Raw genomic sequence first — 15,981 nt, forward strand, 5'->3', positions numbered from 1 at the left:
GGCTCAGTTGGTTAAGCCTCCGGCTTCGGCCCAGGTCAGATCTCACGTTCGTGGGTTCGAGCCCCGTGTCAGGCTCTGTGCTGACAGCTAGCTCAGAGCCTGGAGCCTGCCTTCGGATTCTGTGTCTCCTTCTCTCTCTGCCCCTCCCCCTCTCATGCTCTGTCTCTCTCTGTATCAAAAATAAATAAAACATTAAAAAAAAGTTTTTAAAAAAAATTAAAAAAAAACAAATAAATGCTTGAAACTGTAACAAAGATTGAGATTTTCATTATGGCAGAGAAAAAGGATTGACAGCACTGGCTTGTACTATAAAGTAGTTTGTTAAAGGACAAACACCATTTCCATTACAAATCAGATAAAAATGGCATTAGAAGAAAAATGCAGCCTTAAAGAAACAACGAAATTCATTCCTACAATGAAATGACCTCAATATGGAAATCAGTGTACTCATGGATGTTGGAATGGCATCTCCTACTAAAATGTGAGTGTGAGGACAGGTCTGCGCTATCACTGATGCCACACACAGCTCACTGCTTGCCATAGTACAAATGTCTACCATGTACGTAATGCATAGTACAAGTGTCCCCATGTACGAGGGGAAAATGCATGAACCAGAAAGAGACAGATTTTTTGATCCCAGGTTTGTCATTAATAAAGTATGATTTCTCAGCCAAAGCCACGGGGACTGACCAAACAGTGAATCTGTGAGTTTTACCCAGTTTCATCATCTGGAAAATAAAACAAACTCTGAAGCTATAAAGGAACAGAAGTTATTGTAGAAGAAATTCTTACAGACATGAAATTGGTTGATTAGAACAATGTTTATATGCGTTTATCATGTACATATATGCAAGCATCTGTATACTTATATTTGTTTGTATGTATTTATATATATCATTATGTGTTTATCATTGAACCAAATTAAATATCTTGAAAAGTACTCTAAAATAATGACTATGAAATTGGTTTACTTTGTCTTTAGCACAATATTTAAGTATTCAAATATACACATACAATTTTGTACACAAACACAGATGAACACAGGTGTCATAAAAACAGACAATATGCTAATACTCTAATTTGAAAACTCAGAGTGCGGAGACTTAATGAAATTTTAAGTTTATCAAATTACATGGTACCATAGCCTAATTTACTTTATGAACACAGGTTCAGTACCAGTACAACAAATCAGTTTAAAGGATACAATTAAAAAGTACCATGAGCTCTATTAGCATTTCCTCCCTCCCCACCCACATGGGTGTTACTGATTTACCTAATGAAGCAGAGAGAACACTTCATCATTAAATATACCTCATAATATTACTGCTGAAGAGTCTTACCTTCCGGGTTTGGTGCTGTATTTCTGTAGTCGTGCTTTAACTTCATCGTATGTGAGAAATGCCATGTAACCTGGATGTGTTACAGCTAAGAAATTCCAATTCCGTAAAATAGAGCCCCAAGGCTGAAAACATGAATAAATGAAAAGACATTATCTAGATAAGATCAACTACCAATTATATACCAACCCATCATTTAAAATAGTTACTGAATTCTCCTGGATATTTTTTAAGTGAATATGAGCTCATGTGGCTCAATCTTCAATGTTTAACAGCAAACATGTAATACCTTATTCTCTTTTGGAGAAATATTAGGCAAAAATAGGATACGATACAGAGAACAAAAAAGAAAAAAATAATTCCTTCAGAAATTCTATTCCCAATACAGCATCTGTGATCATTTTGAAACCTAAAACACATCACTCTTCTGTTTAAAACCCTCTAATTCTGAATAAAAGCCAAAGTCCTTATAAATGGTCTAGAAGGACTTCACAGGGTTGATGTCCAGCTCCCTTTCTGTGCCTCGGTGTCATGACTCTCTCTTTCTACCTCTTCTCCAGACACCCTGGCTTCTTTGTAGCTGGTATGAACACAAAGGTACTCTTCTCCCTCAGAGGTTTTGTATTTGCTGATTCCTCTAACAGAATTCTCACTCCAAATACCTAGATGATTCTTCTCCAATGTTACCTCCTCAATGAAGCCTTCTCAGACCACTGTATTTAAAACTGTTAACTCTCACCACATTTCTTCTCTCCCTTTGTATCTGTTTTGTTCACTACCGTACATTTAAGGCATCTAATTACATAGAATGAGAAGCCATACCATGGAATGTAAGTAATTTGGCAAAGGTTACATATTAAGTATAAGCTACATAAGAGTAGGGGATTTATAATGGATGTAGAATCAGAACATAGTGACCAGCAAGGCATAACTGTTGTTGAAAAGTTCCTCTAGCTGGTGGCTCGTCTGAAAGGCCTTGACTCCCAACCTACCATTCTTTCCATGGTAACAGACTGCAGTGTTCACATCTGCCTAATTCTTGCACAGTTACCAAAGGTTTATGATTTAGCAGTCAGTAAATTAAAAATCTTTCACAGAAATACACAAATGCACACACACAGAATTTGTACCATTCGCTTTTTCATGGGATTAGATATCCCTCCAGTTACCATGGCAAGAAAAAAAAGGCAGTCAGTGATAGACAATTTTGCTTGAGGGTGTGAATGAATCATCTCTGCCACATTTTTAAGGCCGAAGCTACATGTATTCCAAGGACTTGGCAGCACACTCTATTTGGTGTGCCAGATTATTAACTCATATCTTCTACATGAAAAAAAAAAAGGGGGATTCATGTTGCCAAGTGAAAGTTGTTGAAATTGATGGAGGGCTCCTGGCTTTCATTTGTTTTGAGACTTGTTCCTCATTTTTGTTAAGCAAGTTGCAGATTCACAAGGTGGAATTCTTCAAGGATTATATCTCTTGAGATGAGATAACAAGGGAAAGAATGATCTGGTAATGAAACGTTTTTTAACTTTTTCTGTTGTAACAAGAAAAATCTTCAGGGTATTTCCCTATCACACTAAAATATCTAATTTGGGCAAAAAGGAACTGTGAATAACACTATTATCAGAATTTCTATGTACTGGGGGAAAAAAATGAAACAAAACATGTTTTTAATTTTCTTCTAAAATCATGACTAAAAATTGCATAAATAACACTTAGAAGAATATCACCCTATATTTTTTCATTTTTTATTTATTTTTAACATTTATTTATTTTTGTAAGACAGAGAGAGAGATCATGAGCAGGGAAGGAGCAGGAGAGCGAGACACAGAATCTGAAACAGGCTCCAGGCTCTGAGCTAGCTCTCAGCACAGAGCCTGAAGTGGGGCTTGAACCCACAATCTGTGAGATCATGCCCCGAGCTGAAGTTGGACGCTCAACTGACTGAGCCACCTAGGCGCCCCTCACCCTATGTTTTTAAAAACAGAAATAACTGCTAGTATAGGCAGTGGATTTTGTTTTGTTTTGTTCTACTTCCCATCTACAAAGGATAAAGATGGGGAGAATATAAAATATTTGGGTCACTCTGATTAAAGGCTACAAAAATTAATGGATGAGTCGTTAAAAAGATGCTGAACCTTATGGGGAGCCAATGCACAGATCAGAATACAGGTGAAAAAAAATGAAATTGGACTTTTCAGACAACAGCTATAGTATTAAACAACCATTTCTTAGTACAAATCCACAGGGCCAGTTTCTAACTACAAAAATATTTTTGTAATAGAAAGAGTCTGTGTACTGTTTTTCTTGTGAATGCAACCCACAGTCTGAACACATGGTACTTACGTGTTTTTTTTTTAAGTATCTTGCCAACTAATGGCTTAAAGAAGGCAAAATAAAATACTATGGGGAATAAAAGAAATGTTTTCACACCCACCAACACAAAATGTACAGATTCTTAAATGATTACAGAAATTAATTAAGTGAATTAAGGAAGCTGTTCCCTCCATTCTTTCAAAATTTTACTATTTTCAAGAACAGCTGTCTACTGACGTCCAACTTCTACTGGAAGAGGAGCCTGGACTGGTCTGTCACTCTCGTACCTCTTGCTATAACAGATAACTTTCCTCCCCTTCTTCTGCTCCTTATCCCATTGGTCCTATATATTCCACAGTCACGAATACATTCCTCCAAATCACACAATCCTTATCCCACCACCTCTCAAATTTACTTCCCCATTTCTCGGCAACCCAATCTTCTCTAGTCGTGGGGAAATGGAAGAAGGGGCAGCAGCCCTGGGGAGAGGGAGGAGAAAAGCAAACTCCCTCTATTTCCATTCCAGGATTTTAGTACCTGCCAATCCCAGCATCTCTAAACTTCCTGGAGAGGAGAAAGAGAAGATTAAAGGCAGAAGAAAGAAGAGAATGAGGAAAGTCCCACTGTAAGATCATTCCAACGACTCCCTGACATTTGTTCATGTGCTGTCAGAAAGCAGGATACGGGAAGAGCGGGAAGAGTGTAACTAGTATCCAGCTTTACAGTCTTTACTTCCCTTCTTCCGCTTCCTGGGCAATTCTCCTGGTCCCCGCTGACGACTTCTTCAAACCCTAATGCTAGATCTCTATGTCAAACCCCAAACTGGAGCATGTACCTTACCTACTTTCAGATCCTATTCTGCTAAATATCCCACTCCCACCAATTCAGATATTCAAAATCACTGCTAATTAGCCGCCACCATTGTCATTGCAGAAGAACATATGCTAAGGCAGGTACACTACTCACAAAATGTGTATTTTTCATGTAGAGTGCATAATTATAATTTAAAAAACTATCACTCAGTTTTTAAAGATGTATAAAAATGAAAGATCAGTAAAAGTTCTTATGCCTATTTTTCTATTCATAGAACAAATTTTATAATATATTAAGAGGCATGTATGATTAGGTACAGCATATGAGTAATGAAACCAAAAGAAGTGAAAAGTCACAGAAATATATAGGAGCTAATGAGAGTTATTTAGCTACTTCTGTAATTCTGTGTTTTTGAAAGAGACTAGACATTTTTGGTCCATAGATATCTTTTGGTTTTGTTATCTAAAACGTCTCACAGTAGCTCTATTTAAAAAGGGTCTTTTCCTCTCCCATCCCAGTAAGCATAAATAAGATACATATAATTTAGAGCATTAAGATTACCTGCACTCTTTTAAAGCAAAACAGCTTATAAGAAAATATGTGCACATATTAAATAGCAGTTTGGGTAAGTGTTTAACCAACACTAAGGTGTTCTCATAACTTTAATATACAACTAAGGCATTCGAGCATTTAACATTCACACTAAAAAGTCGTCCAGGTTCCCTACAAAAAACACACTCTTCCTTGAATGAACAGTTAGGTTTAATGTAGGAAAATAATCTTTGTTCTCTTCCTTCAGGAAGACAGGGAAAGAAAGAAAGCTTCTACTACTTCAAATGTCTTTGTTGTATCATGCTAAATAAAAAATTTTGTAAAACTACCAGAAATCTTTTTTTTAAATAAACGTTTTTATTTATTTTTGAGACAGAGAGAGACAGTGTGAGTAGGGGAGGGTCAGAGAAAGAGGGAGACCTAGAATCTGAAGACAGGCTCTAGGCTCTGAACTAGCTGTCTGCACAAAGCCTGACACGGGGCTCGAACTCATGAACTGCGAGATCATGACCTGGGCCAAAGTCAGACGCTTAACTGACTGAGCCATCCAGGCACCCCAAAACTACCAGAAATCTTTAAAGAAAGGAGAGCTCCTGTTACAAAATGATCAGGATCAGGGAGCAGCATCTTTTTATAAAATGTACCTTAAAATCATTTTAAAAAGTAAGCTAACAGCCTATACAGGCATACCTCATTTTATTGTGCTTTACTGCACTTTGAAGATATTATGTTGTGTTTTTGTGGGGGTTTTTTGTTTTCCAATTGAAGGTTTGTAGCAACCTTATATTGAGAAAGTCTATCATGGTACACAGCATGGTACACTTCAAGTCTGTCATATTTTGATAATTCTTAAAATATTTCAGATATTTAAATCATTGTCGTATTTGTTATGGTGAATCTGTGATCAGTGATCTTAGATGTTACTACTGTAATTTTGAGGGGTATCATAAACCATACCCATGTAAAATATGAAATGTAACCCGTAAATGTGTGTTCTGACTGCTCAACTGACCAGCCATTCCTCCATCTCGCTCCCTGTCCCCTGACCTCCCTATTCCGAGACACAACAGTATTGAAATTAGGGCAATTAATAACCCTGTAATGGCCTCAAAGTGTTCAAATGAAAGAAAAAGAGTCACACACCTCTCCCTTTAAATCAAAAGCTAGAAATAAGCAAGCTGAATGAGGAAGGCATGTTGAAAGGCAACATAGACTGAAAGGTAGGCCTCCTGCACCAAATGATCTGCCAAGTTATGAATGAAAAGGCAAAGTTCTTGAAGGAAATTAAGAGTGCTATTCTAGCAAGCACACGAATAATAAGAAAGCAAAAGTGGCATATTGCTGATGTGATGTAAGTTTTAGTGGCCTACATAGAAGATCAACCTAGCCACAACCCTCCCTTAAACCAAAGCCGAATCCAGAGCAGGGCCCTCACTCTTCAATTCTAGGAAGGCTGGGGGAGGTGGGGAAGCTGCAGAAGAAAAGCTTGAAGCTACCAGAGAAGTTGGTTCATCAGGTTTAAAGAAAGAAGCCATCTCCTTAACACAAACATGTAAGGTGAAGCAGCAAGTGCCGACTGTAAAAACTGCAGCAAGTTATCTAGAAGATCTAAGAAAATTAATGAAGGTGGCTATGCTAAACAAGAGATTTTCAATGGAGATGAATTGTCTTCTACTGGAAGAAGATGACATCTAGGACATTCATAGCTAGAGAGAGGTCAGTGCTTGGCTTCATAGCTTCAAAGGACAGGCTGATCCTCTTCTTAAGGGCTAACATGACTGGTGACTTAAGTTGAAGTCAACGCTCACATACTAATCTGGATATTCAGAATTATGCTAAATCTACTCTGCCTGTGCTCTAGGAATGGACCAACAAAGCCTGGATGACAGCACATCTGTTTGCAACATGGTTTACTGAATATTTTCAGCCCACTGTTCAGCCAACTTCTCAAAGAAGAAAGTTACCTTTAAAAATATTACTGCTCATTTTTAAGGCACTTGGTCATCCAAGAACTCTGATGGAGATATGCAATGAGATTAATGTTACTTTCATTCCTGTTAACACAACATCCCTTCTATAGTCTATGGATCAAGAAGTAATATAACTCTCAAGTCTTAGTTTTTAAAAAAATACATTTTGTAAGGCTATAGCAGCCATAGAGTCCTCTGATGGATCTGGGCAAAGTTCACTGAAAACCTTCTGGGATGGGTTCACCATTCTAGATGTCATTAAGAACATTTGTGACCTATGGGAAGAGGCCAAAATATCACCATTAACAGGAGTCTGGAAGAAGTTAATTTCAACCAACAAGGATGTCTTCGAGGGGTTCAAAATTCCAGTGGAAGAAGTACCTGCAGATGTGATGGAAATAGGAGGAGAACTAGAATCGGAAGTGGAGCCTAGAGAGGGGACTGAATTGCTACAAAGTCATTATACAGCTTTAATGGCTGAGGAGCTGCTCCTTAGGAATGTGGGAAGAAAATGGTTTCTTACATAGAATCTAACCCTGTGAAGATGCTGTGAAGATTGCTGAAATGAAAACAAAAGAGTGAGAGTATCCGTTGATAAAGGAGCTGGAGAATTTGTGAGGACTGACTCCAATTTTGAAAGAAGTCCTGTGGGTAAAATGCTTTCAATTCTGTATCATATGCTACAGAAAAATTGTTCATGAAAGGAAGAGTCAATGAGTGCAGCAAACTTCATTACTGTCTTATTTTAAGAAATTGCCACAGCCAGCCCAGGCTTCAGCAACCACCATCTTGATCATCCAGCGGCTATCAACTTTGAGGCCAAGACCCTCCATCAACATAAAGATCACGATTCACTGAAAGCTCGGATGATGGTTAGCATTTTTTAGCAATCAAGTATTTTCTAAGTAAGGTATACACATTGCTTTTTAAAGACATGATGCCATTACACATGCAATAGACTACCATATAGTGTACACATAATTTACAGGCACTCGGAAACTTGCTTTATTGTGATATTCACTTTATTGCACTGGTCTGGAACTAAACCTGCAGCATCTCCAAGATGTGCTTGCATATACCAAGGGAATAATCATGGAACTAATGTAAACTGAAAATATGCAAAAGCACAATTTCTGCAATCATGTATCTAATTTCTTATCCTCTTTTCCTAGGTAGAATTATGATCTGAGAGTTGAAATAAAAACAATGTATTCTATAAGTATTGTTGACAAGAGTTAATTTGCCTTTCATTAATAGGTTCTTTCATAAATTAAAAGTTAATCCCACACAATTTTATTTTCTTACATAAGTCAGTCACCAGATCCTTGCAAACTAGTGCCAAACAGAATCATAAATCAGAGAAGCAAAATTCTTGTAACATGGGAAACATGAAAACCAATATTATACTCCAACATTTGTTGAAAGCATGTTTCAAACAAATAAATCTTACTGAAACTAAAATAATAAAAAATTCCATCAGGATACAAACAAGTCTGTTTTCTGATCAATTTATCTTACTTACTATATAATTTATATTACTACAATTGTAAAGATTCTAAGTGAGATTCTTTCATTTTGTGACTACTTGAATTAAACACCATAGGTGATATACAATTTAATGGCACAGTCAAATTCAAAACACAAATTGCAAGTCTTTATGTTTAGAGTAATTCCATAAAGATATACAAAAGAATAAAATGATAGGACACAGCTTGCATCATTTGATACCTGCTTCTGAAAAGCCATGTGAAGACAATTATAAAAGGCAGGATAAAAAAGAAAAAGAATAAACAGGACAAGAAGATTAATGTCCTAGTCGTACATATTAGAAAACAGGAAAAAAAAAAAACCCCACAAAACCTAAATTTTCCAAAAGAGGAATTTGTTAAAGTAACGACATATGATTTTGATGAAAATATTATGGAGCAACTGAAAATCAATAATTATATTGATGAAAAAGATTTACTGACATGAAAAAACATTTATAACATATGGTTGAATGAGCAATACAAGTTGTATAACAGTACACACCACAGGGATCCCCTATACAGAACATGACAAATTTACTATTTATTGCAAAGTTTACTATTTCCCTTCTCACCTAATGAACACAGGACATGAAGCAGAAAAGTTGGGTTACAACCTCAGCATCTACCCGCCCATAAAATTTGCATTCCATCAGTTACTGGGCTAAAAAGATAAAGTAAAGTGAGAAACCAAATAGGAAATTTAAAACTAAGGCAGTCGCCAGCCTCCCAATACCTGATGCTCCAAACTTTAAACACTAAACTTAACAGCAATGACCAAAACCTTACACCAGCGACTTCAAAATTATATGCCACCAAAAAAATGAGACTATTCCTCACATGCTTGTGTGTGGGAGAGAGATGTACTCACGTAAGTGCACACAAACGAACAAATGAACACCACATGCACACATAGGAAAAAAATCAGGAGGGATGAAAGGATTCAGCAAACAGAAAGCTTACCTGAAAGAGTCTGGTAAAAATATCAAATTCAAAAACTGAAATGTAATCATTACAAGTTAAATCAATTGTTGATTTCAGAGCCATCGCCTCCAGGCCGGAGCTAATTTGATGAACCTCATGAAGGCACTGTCTGAATACTTTCCACGGTACGATAGTTCTGTGTCAGAAAAAAGAAAAGCGAGTAATTGAATCAAGTGTCATTTAAGACATACCTTCCACCGAAACAGCAGATTTCAATCATAACATTAATATAATTAATTGCATTTGTGTTAAAAGACAAATAGTTGACAAAAAAGACAAATAGGTGTTCATAATTCAGAACTCATGTAATAGGTTTTGCTAACTGGATTGTTTTCCATTTGCTAAGAATGTGACAAAAATCTAAATCATTTTCTCTCTGAAACAATCCTTGGCTATCAACATATTTCTAAAATATGTCCAAAAGAAGGGAGTAGGTCAAAGTTCTGTGTGTCTTACGCCTCTTGTGTATACAAGATCACTTGACTTTGCGTCAAGTTAATTTTTCCCCTCTATTTTCCTAAAATAACAGTAAGACTGTGGGTTCATATAATAGTAGGAATTATGTATTCATGGCACAAAAGAGTAATTTATGGCCACCATTTGAGAAAGCTCAGGTGGAAAGTCATGAAGACATTTTAGCCAATACTTCCTTGTATTCCACAGATAAAAACCACATACTATTTAACCTTTCATATTAATACAAAGGAAAATTTTAATATATTTAACCACACTGGCTAGCATATGGAAATCTATTTACTCATAACTTACTTTTATTAAATATCACGTATAAAATTTTTATCAAGTAATGCATTTATGTGCTTCAAAAATTTAGAAGACCAAAAAATGATATCCAGGGAAATCTCCCAGTCTGTCCTCCACCTGACCAGTTTCTGATATTCACCTACTTCCTTCCCACCATGAAAACAGATAACACTCATTATTCATCTCTTAATTTTCCTCCCTTTGGAATGTTAAACGTCTATTCTTGAATAGGTGGAATAAAGAGATCATGTTTCTTTAACATTTTAAGCTGCAGTTTTCACAATAGGACATCATAAGAGCTATACACACCCTCTGATAAGACTGTACAGGGTTTTCTTTACCATTATCTCTGAAGAAATAAAAAAACTCAGGCAGAAGGGACTACATTGGCCCTTCCCTACCCCAATTCTCCCAGCGAAGCATCACCATAAATGTACAACTTCATATTCATTCAATAATTATCTATTGCAGGGGTTGTCAAACTTGAGCATTCGTCAGGATCGTGGAAAGGCTTGTTAAGACAGAAATTGCTGATCCGCAACCTCTGATATTCTAATTCCGGATGACGGAGGTGCAGCTGGAGAACTTACAGTTTAACAAGTGATGCTGACACTGCTGGGCTGGGGACAACATTTTTTTGAGAATCACTGCTCTATTAATTGCTAAGGCAAGGCACTGTCGATAAATGGCCCTATGAAAATATAAGACACTGTCTGTCCTTGAAGAACACACATACAGGGCAGAAATAAGATGTGTAAATGCTAAAAGACACAGGTTGGGGAGGGCACTTTTAAGGCAGTGCGGGAGGAATTCCAGAGAAGGAGTGGTCTGTGGCAAGCTGAATAAATGAATGGAAGGAAAGGCTTACAATACTGTGCTGTATTTATAAGAAAGCTTATGTTTAATATACCATTAAAAGAAAGAAAAACATGAGGCTGACTACATCAAAAGGCTTTTCTGTCTGTATGAAAAAAACAGGAAACCACAGAGAACCGAAGAGACACACCACATCAGACGCCATTTAGAAGAAACACACGTCAGGCTCTGATTAAGGTTAACAAAATGCTGCTGTTTTCAGAAAACAAGGAAAACTTCTGATAATGTTAGAAGGCCATTGATTTATGACAAAGTGTAAATACGCAATTGTGTTCAGTTTCATTACAGTTACTGCTAAAGGAGTGCCTAAGAAGCACATTTGTCTTTTCTAAATTAAAGTTCCAAATATTCAACAAATAAAAGGGACATGAACCCTAATATTCAAAATTTTTAAATATTAAACAAAGAACTGCTGACTTAAGAATGGCATATGTTTTAGTTTTGTACGGAAATGTTAAGAGAAACTTCCCTTGCATATAAAGCATAAGAAGTAAATCAATGGGCTGACACCTTTAATATCTACCATAAAAAAATATTCATCCCAATATTTAAGGTACATACAGATCATAACTCTTTTCAATATTCAATAATTTCCTAGAGAAAATTATAAAAAAAATGTATGATCTTCTAAAACTGTACTCTAACATACTACTTTGGAACAATAATTTACAAAGGAGCAAGCTGTATTTCTGTGGTAGTTATGTAAATGGCACTTGCTCACTGTTCACTGTGATAAACCTAAGACCCAAAAAAGCTTAAATAGGGTAGTAACAGGGATTAAGAAGAAAGGGCATTATTTGGTTACCTTAGTATACACAAAATTTGCAAACAGATACCTTACCTTTGATCGGCTGAATCAAACACCCACCCTACAGAATGTTGGGGAGGAGGAGAGGCTCAGGAGTGAAAACCAGAAACAGCATGAAATGACTTCTTAAAAAAAAATTGCTCTGAAACTGTTGCACTACGGATGTAACCTTTCCAAAGAGGACATCAAGTTGCTACCACCTTCTTTCCTGATGTGTATGGGGGGAGGGAAAAAGGTGAGGATGGCTTTTCACACCTTTAATTAAACTGCAGCAACAACACAGAGTAGTGGTTTCTACTCTCTTTCCCTAGAGATGAAGTCAGAGAAAATATTAACGACAAATTGTTTTACAAATACGTACAAACCTTCTTGTGCTAACAGAAATCTGAAAACAGGAAAAGAGAAAGAAAAAAAATAAAAGAAACAGAACATAAAAGCTTCAAGCTCTCCCTAGTCCAGAAATATTTTAATCTGTCCTTTTGCCACTTTCAATTATAAATCACTGTGATTACAAGTTAAATTAACTTCAAAATCTACAGAAAAGCACAAATAACTGTTAATCCACAAAGAAGGGAATACAATAGCCAGGCACTTATAATAATAATGATTTCAGGATGTTTAGCCTGACAATGGGGGTAAGAATAAGAGCTGCCATTTACGGATGATCTATTCTCTCCGCAGTCACCATGCACTTTATGTCTATTCTGGAGTTTGTCATGATGACTCTACAAGGCAGATAACATATTATCTTCATGATACAGATGGGAAAACTGAGGCTTACAAAGGTTAAGTAATTTACCTAAGGAAAACTACATATTCCAGGCATTGTGGCAGGTTCAGAACCACTTGTAAAGAAAACGACATTGTGCCTTTTGCAAAAGCTATAGAAAAAGATACGAGTGCCCTGGAGATCCCATGGGATGATGTTCCTTGAGAACAGGAAGCGTACCTTATTCGTGTCAGTCCAAGAGCAACATGGTGTGCGACTAAAATTTGTGCAATTAAATTAAACTGTGTCCAGGAAAGGTATGGCAGGGTTACACGGAGGGGGAGCCTAAAATTTGTCCTTCACTGGCTTTCTCTACTACACAGAAATCTTGAAGACAAAAAGAGTAACAGTCTGTTCATATAATATCAGGACAGACAAGAACTTAATATAAGGCTACATTATACTTTTGTTATTAGATAATAAGTCTTGGGCAGTTTACCAAGAAGAGTAATTGTATTTTTTTAGACTTGAAAACAGAGTGAGTGGCCTTTCAGATAAAAACAGATACAGGGAAAGAAAACCGCAAAGGTGTCAGTAGGTCAGCAATGGACAAGTCACTCAATCTTCCAGGCTTTCTCCTTCTCAATAAAAGATGAAGAGTATATTGGATATTCTAACTTGAAAATCTGTTTAAAATAAAATAGTAAAAGGAATGTACGACAAAAAAATGTTAGGAGACTGTAACAAAAAACCAAAACAAAACATTTTCATGACACCACGAATTCATAAAAGGATATATGTTTTGTTTTTAACTCATATGAAAAAAATCCACATAATAAAGGTGTGATGCTCAACAAAGTCTAGGGTATTTGAAAAGTGATGTACTTCTGGTGTGAAGGAGAATTTATACAGCATTGCTAGAAGCAATTTGACAGCAAGTTTAAAAAGCCTATATACACACACACACACACACACACACACACACACACACACATATATGTCCATCACCTGATAAATGGATCAAGAAGATGCGGTATATGTATACAATGGAGTAGTATATGGCAATGAGAAAGAATGAAATCTGGCCATTTGTAAGGAAAGTGAATGGACCTCGAGGGTGTCATGCTAAGCGAAATAAGTCAGGCAGAGAAGGACAGATACCATATGTTTGCACTCATAGGTCTAACAGGAGAAACCTAACAGAGGACCATGGGGAGGAGAAGGGGGAAAGAGGGTTGGGGAGAGAGAGGGACACAAAACCTGAGAGACTACTGAATACTGAAAATGAACTGAGGGTTCAAGGGGGAGGGGGAAAGGGAAGGGAGGTGGTGGTCATGGAGGAGGGCACTTGTGGGGAAGAGCACTGGGTATAATATGGAAACCAATTTGATAATAAACTAAAAAATAAAAAATAAAAAAAATAAAAAGCCTATATTTTTTGAAAAATTTACTTCCTATATTTTACCTAACAAAATTATGTTAAATATATATGTATATGTATATATGTATACACATACATGTATATGTTCATATGTACATATATTTATACACATATATACCCAGTAGTACAAATACCCATAAGTCTCTTCAATCTAGTGTTGTTCATAATAGTAAAAACTAAATATGTTCAGTAGTAGTAATAGGACATATTATAGCCCAAGATTATAACATTTTAATATGAATTAACAGTTGTACAAAAGAATAGTGTCATGGAAAAGTGTCCATGACATATTTAAGTGGGATTTGCATTTTTGAAATTGTATGCTCTTTATGATCCAATGCTGAAAACTGTCTAGAATGTTTGGAGAAATCAATACACATTTTAACTGATGAAAACTGGAGTGTAGTAGGAGTATGAGTGATTATTTTATTTTTCCCTGTAAGCCATTAGAGCATATTAATAAATATGCTAAGAAATAAAAGATATACTAAAACTTTTAAAATATATTATGTAATCATACGAGAATCAATTAAAAATAAGAATTATAATAGTATTTGCCTAAGACATGGTTTTTATATGTATATGTATAGGTATACAAAAGAATTTACAGATTAAAGTGTGAGATGAAATAAGAGAAATCAACATGGTTGCTGAACATAAATCTAACATACAAAAATCAGTTGTATTTCTCTAAATAAGAAATAAATGGTTAGAAAATAAAACTTAGAAATACTTGATTTTTACAGTAGCATCTGAAAATACTAAATAAATAGAAATGAATCTAACAAAAGATGAACAAACCCATAAGATAAACATAAACACACACAATTGGAGAGGGATATAAAACTTTAACAGACTGGCAGATTCAATATTGTAAAGATATCAATTATCCCCAAATTGATGCTTAGATTTACTATAACCTTAGTCCAAAATTCTAGGAGACATTTATATAGTAGGAAATGACAGACTGATTCTAGACTTTATAGGCAAAAGCCAACCTTCAATAGGAACAACACAGACAAATTTCTACTCATTACATAATGTGATATTAGCACAAGGATAAACAAATAGATGGAACAAAAGTTTTAGAAAAAAATGCAACCATATTTAGGTAGCGGATATGCAATGTCAATTAGATTTAAACAGCAGTGGGGAATGAATGATGTTTTCAGTAAATGCTGCTTGGTCAAATGGATATACATACAGAAGAAACTGAATCCTGACTCTACCTAATATGACATAAAAATTAATTTTATATTATAGTTTTATCTTTCATATTTAGGTCTAGGATTAAGGTGTTTTTTTGTTAGAAGAAACTAGAGAATATCCTTATTATTCTGGAGCAGGCAAAAATTTAAGCAGAGCTCAAAATGCTCAAAGGATATAGGAAAAGATAAATTAAAACCTGTGTCATGAAAAGATATCACTAAAAAAGTGAAATAGAAAGCCACATTTTGGGAGAAACTATTTACATGCATATAAACAAAAGATTCACATCTACATGTTAGTAATTGCTCAAAAATTGAGCAAATGATTTTCACATACACGAAGAAATCAAAATGTTCAACAAAGATCTATTCAGCATCAGAGAAATGTATATCAAAAACAGTGAGATTCCACTCAACCCCACCAGTATGGCATATGAAGAAAAAAAAACCACAAAAAACAAAGGATATCAAAGGGTGGGGGGAAGATAATATGGAGCAACAGGAACCTTTAGGCACTGCTCATAGGTGACTGAGTTGGTAAGCCACTTTAGAATACTAAAAACTACTAAAGCTAAAATTATGCAGGAACTAGGGGCCAGCAACTCCATTCCTAGATATACATCCAACAGAAAAGCATACATAGGTTTTTAAAAATATAAAAAGTTCATAATAGCAC

At 35.7% G+C, this 15,981-nt stretch overlaps 1 protein-coding gene across 8 annotated transcripts in view; it reads right to left on the reverse strand.

The window, feature by feature from the left end:
• Positions 1-15,981, reverse strand: part of CBLB (Cbl proto-oncogene B) — a 213,007-nt gene that overhangs the window by 95,725 nt on the left and 101,301 nt on the right. For 7 of the 8 annotated variants that reach the window (XM_029939225.1, XM_029939228.1, XM_029939227.1 and 4 more), the window contains 2 exons: positions 9,481-9,637; positions 1,341-1,462 (listed from right to left, as the gene is read on the reverse strand). In XM_029939225.1, the coding sequence (XP_029795085.1) occupies positions 1,341-1,462; positions 9,481-9,637 (279 nt within the window). Of the gene's footprint in view, positions 1-1,340; positions 1,463-9,480; positions 9,638-11,980; positions 12,059-15,981 lie in introns of those variants that run through there. The other variant, XM_029939230.1, reaches the window with a different exon arrangement.

This window comes from Suricata suricatta, chromosome 5, assembly GCF_006229205.1.
Source record: "Suricata suricatta isolate VVHF042 chromosome 5, meerkat_22Aug2017_6uvM2_HiC, whole genome shotgun sequence".
NCBI lineage: Eukaryota > Metazoa > Chordata > Mammalia > Carnivora > Herpestidae > Suricata > Suricata suricatta.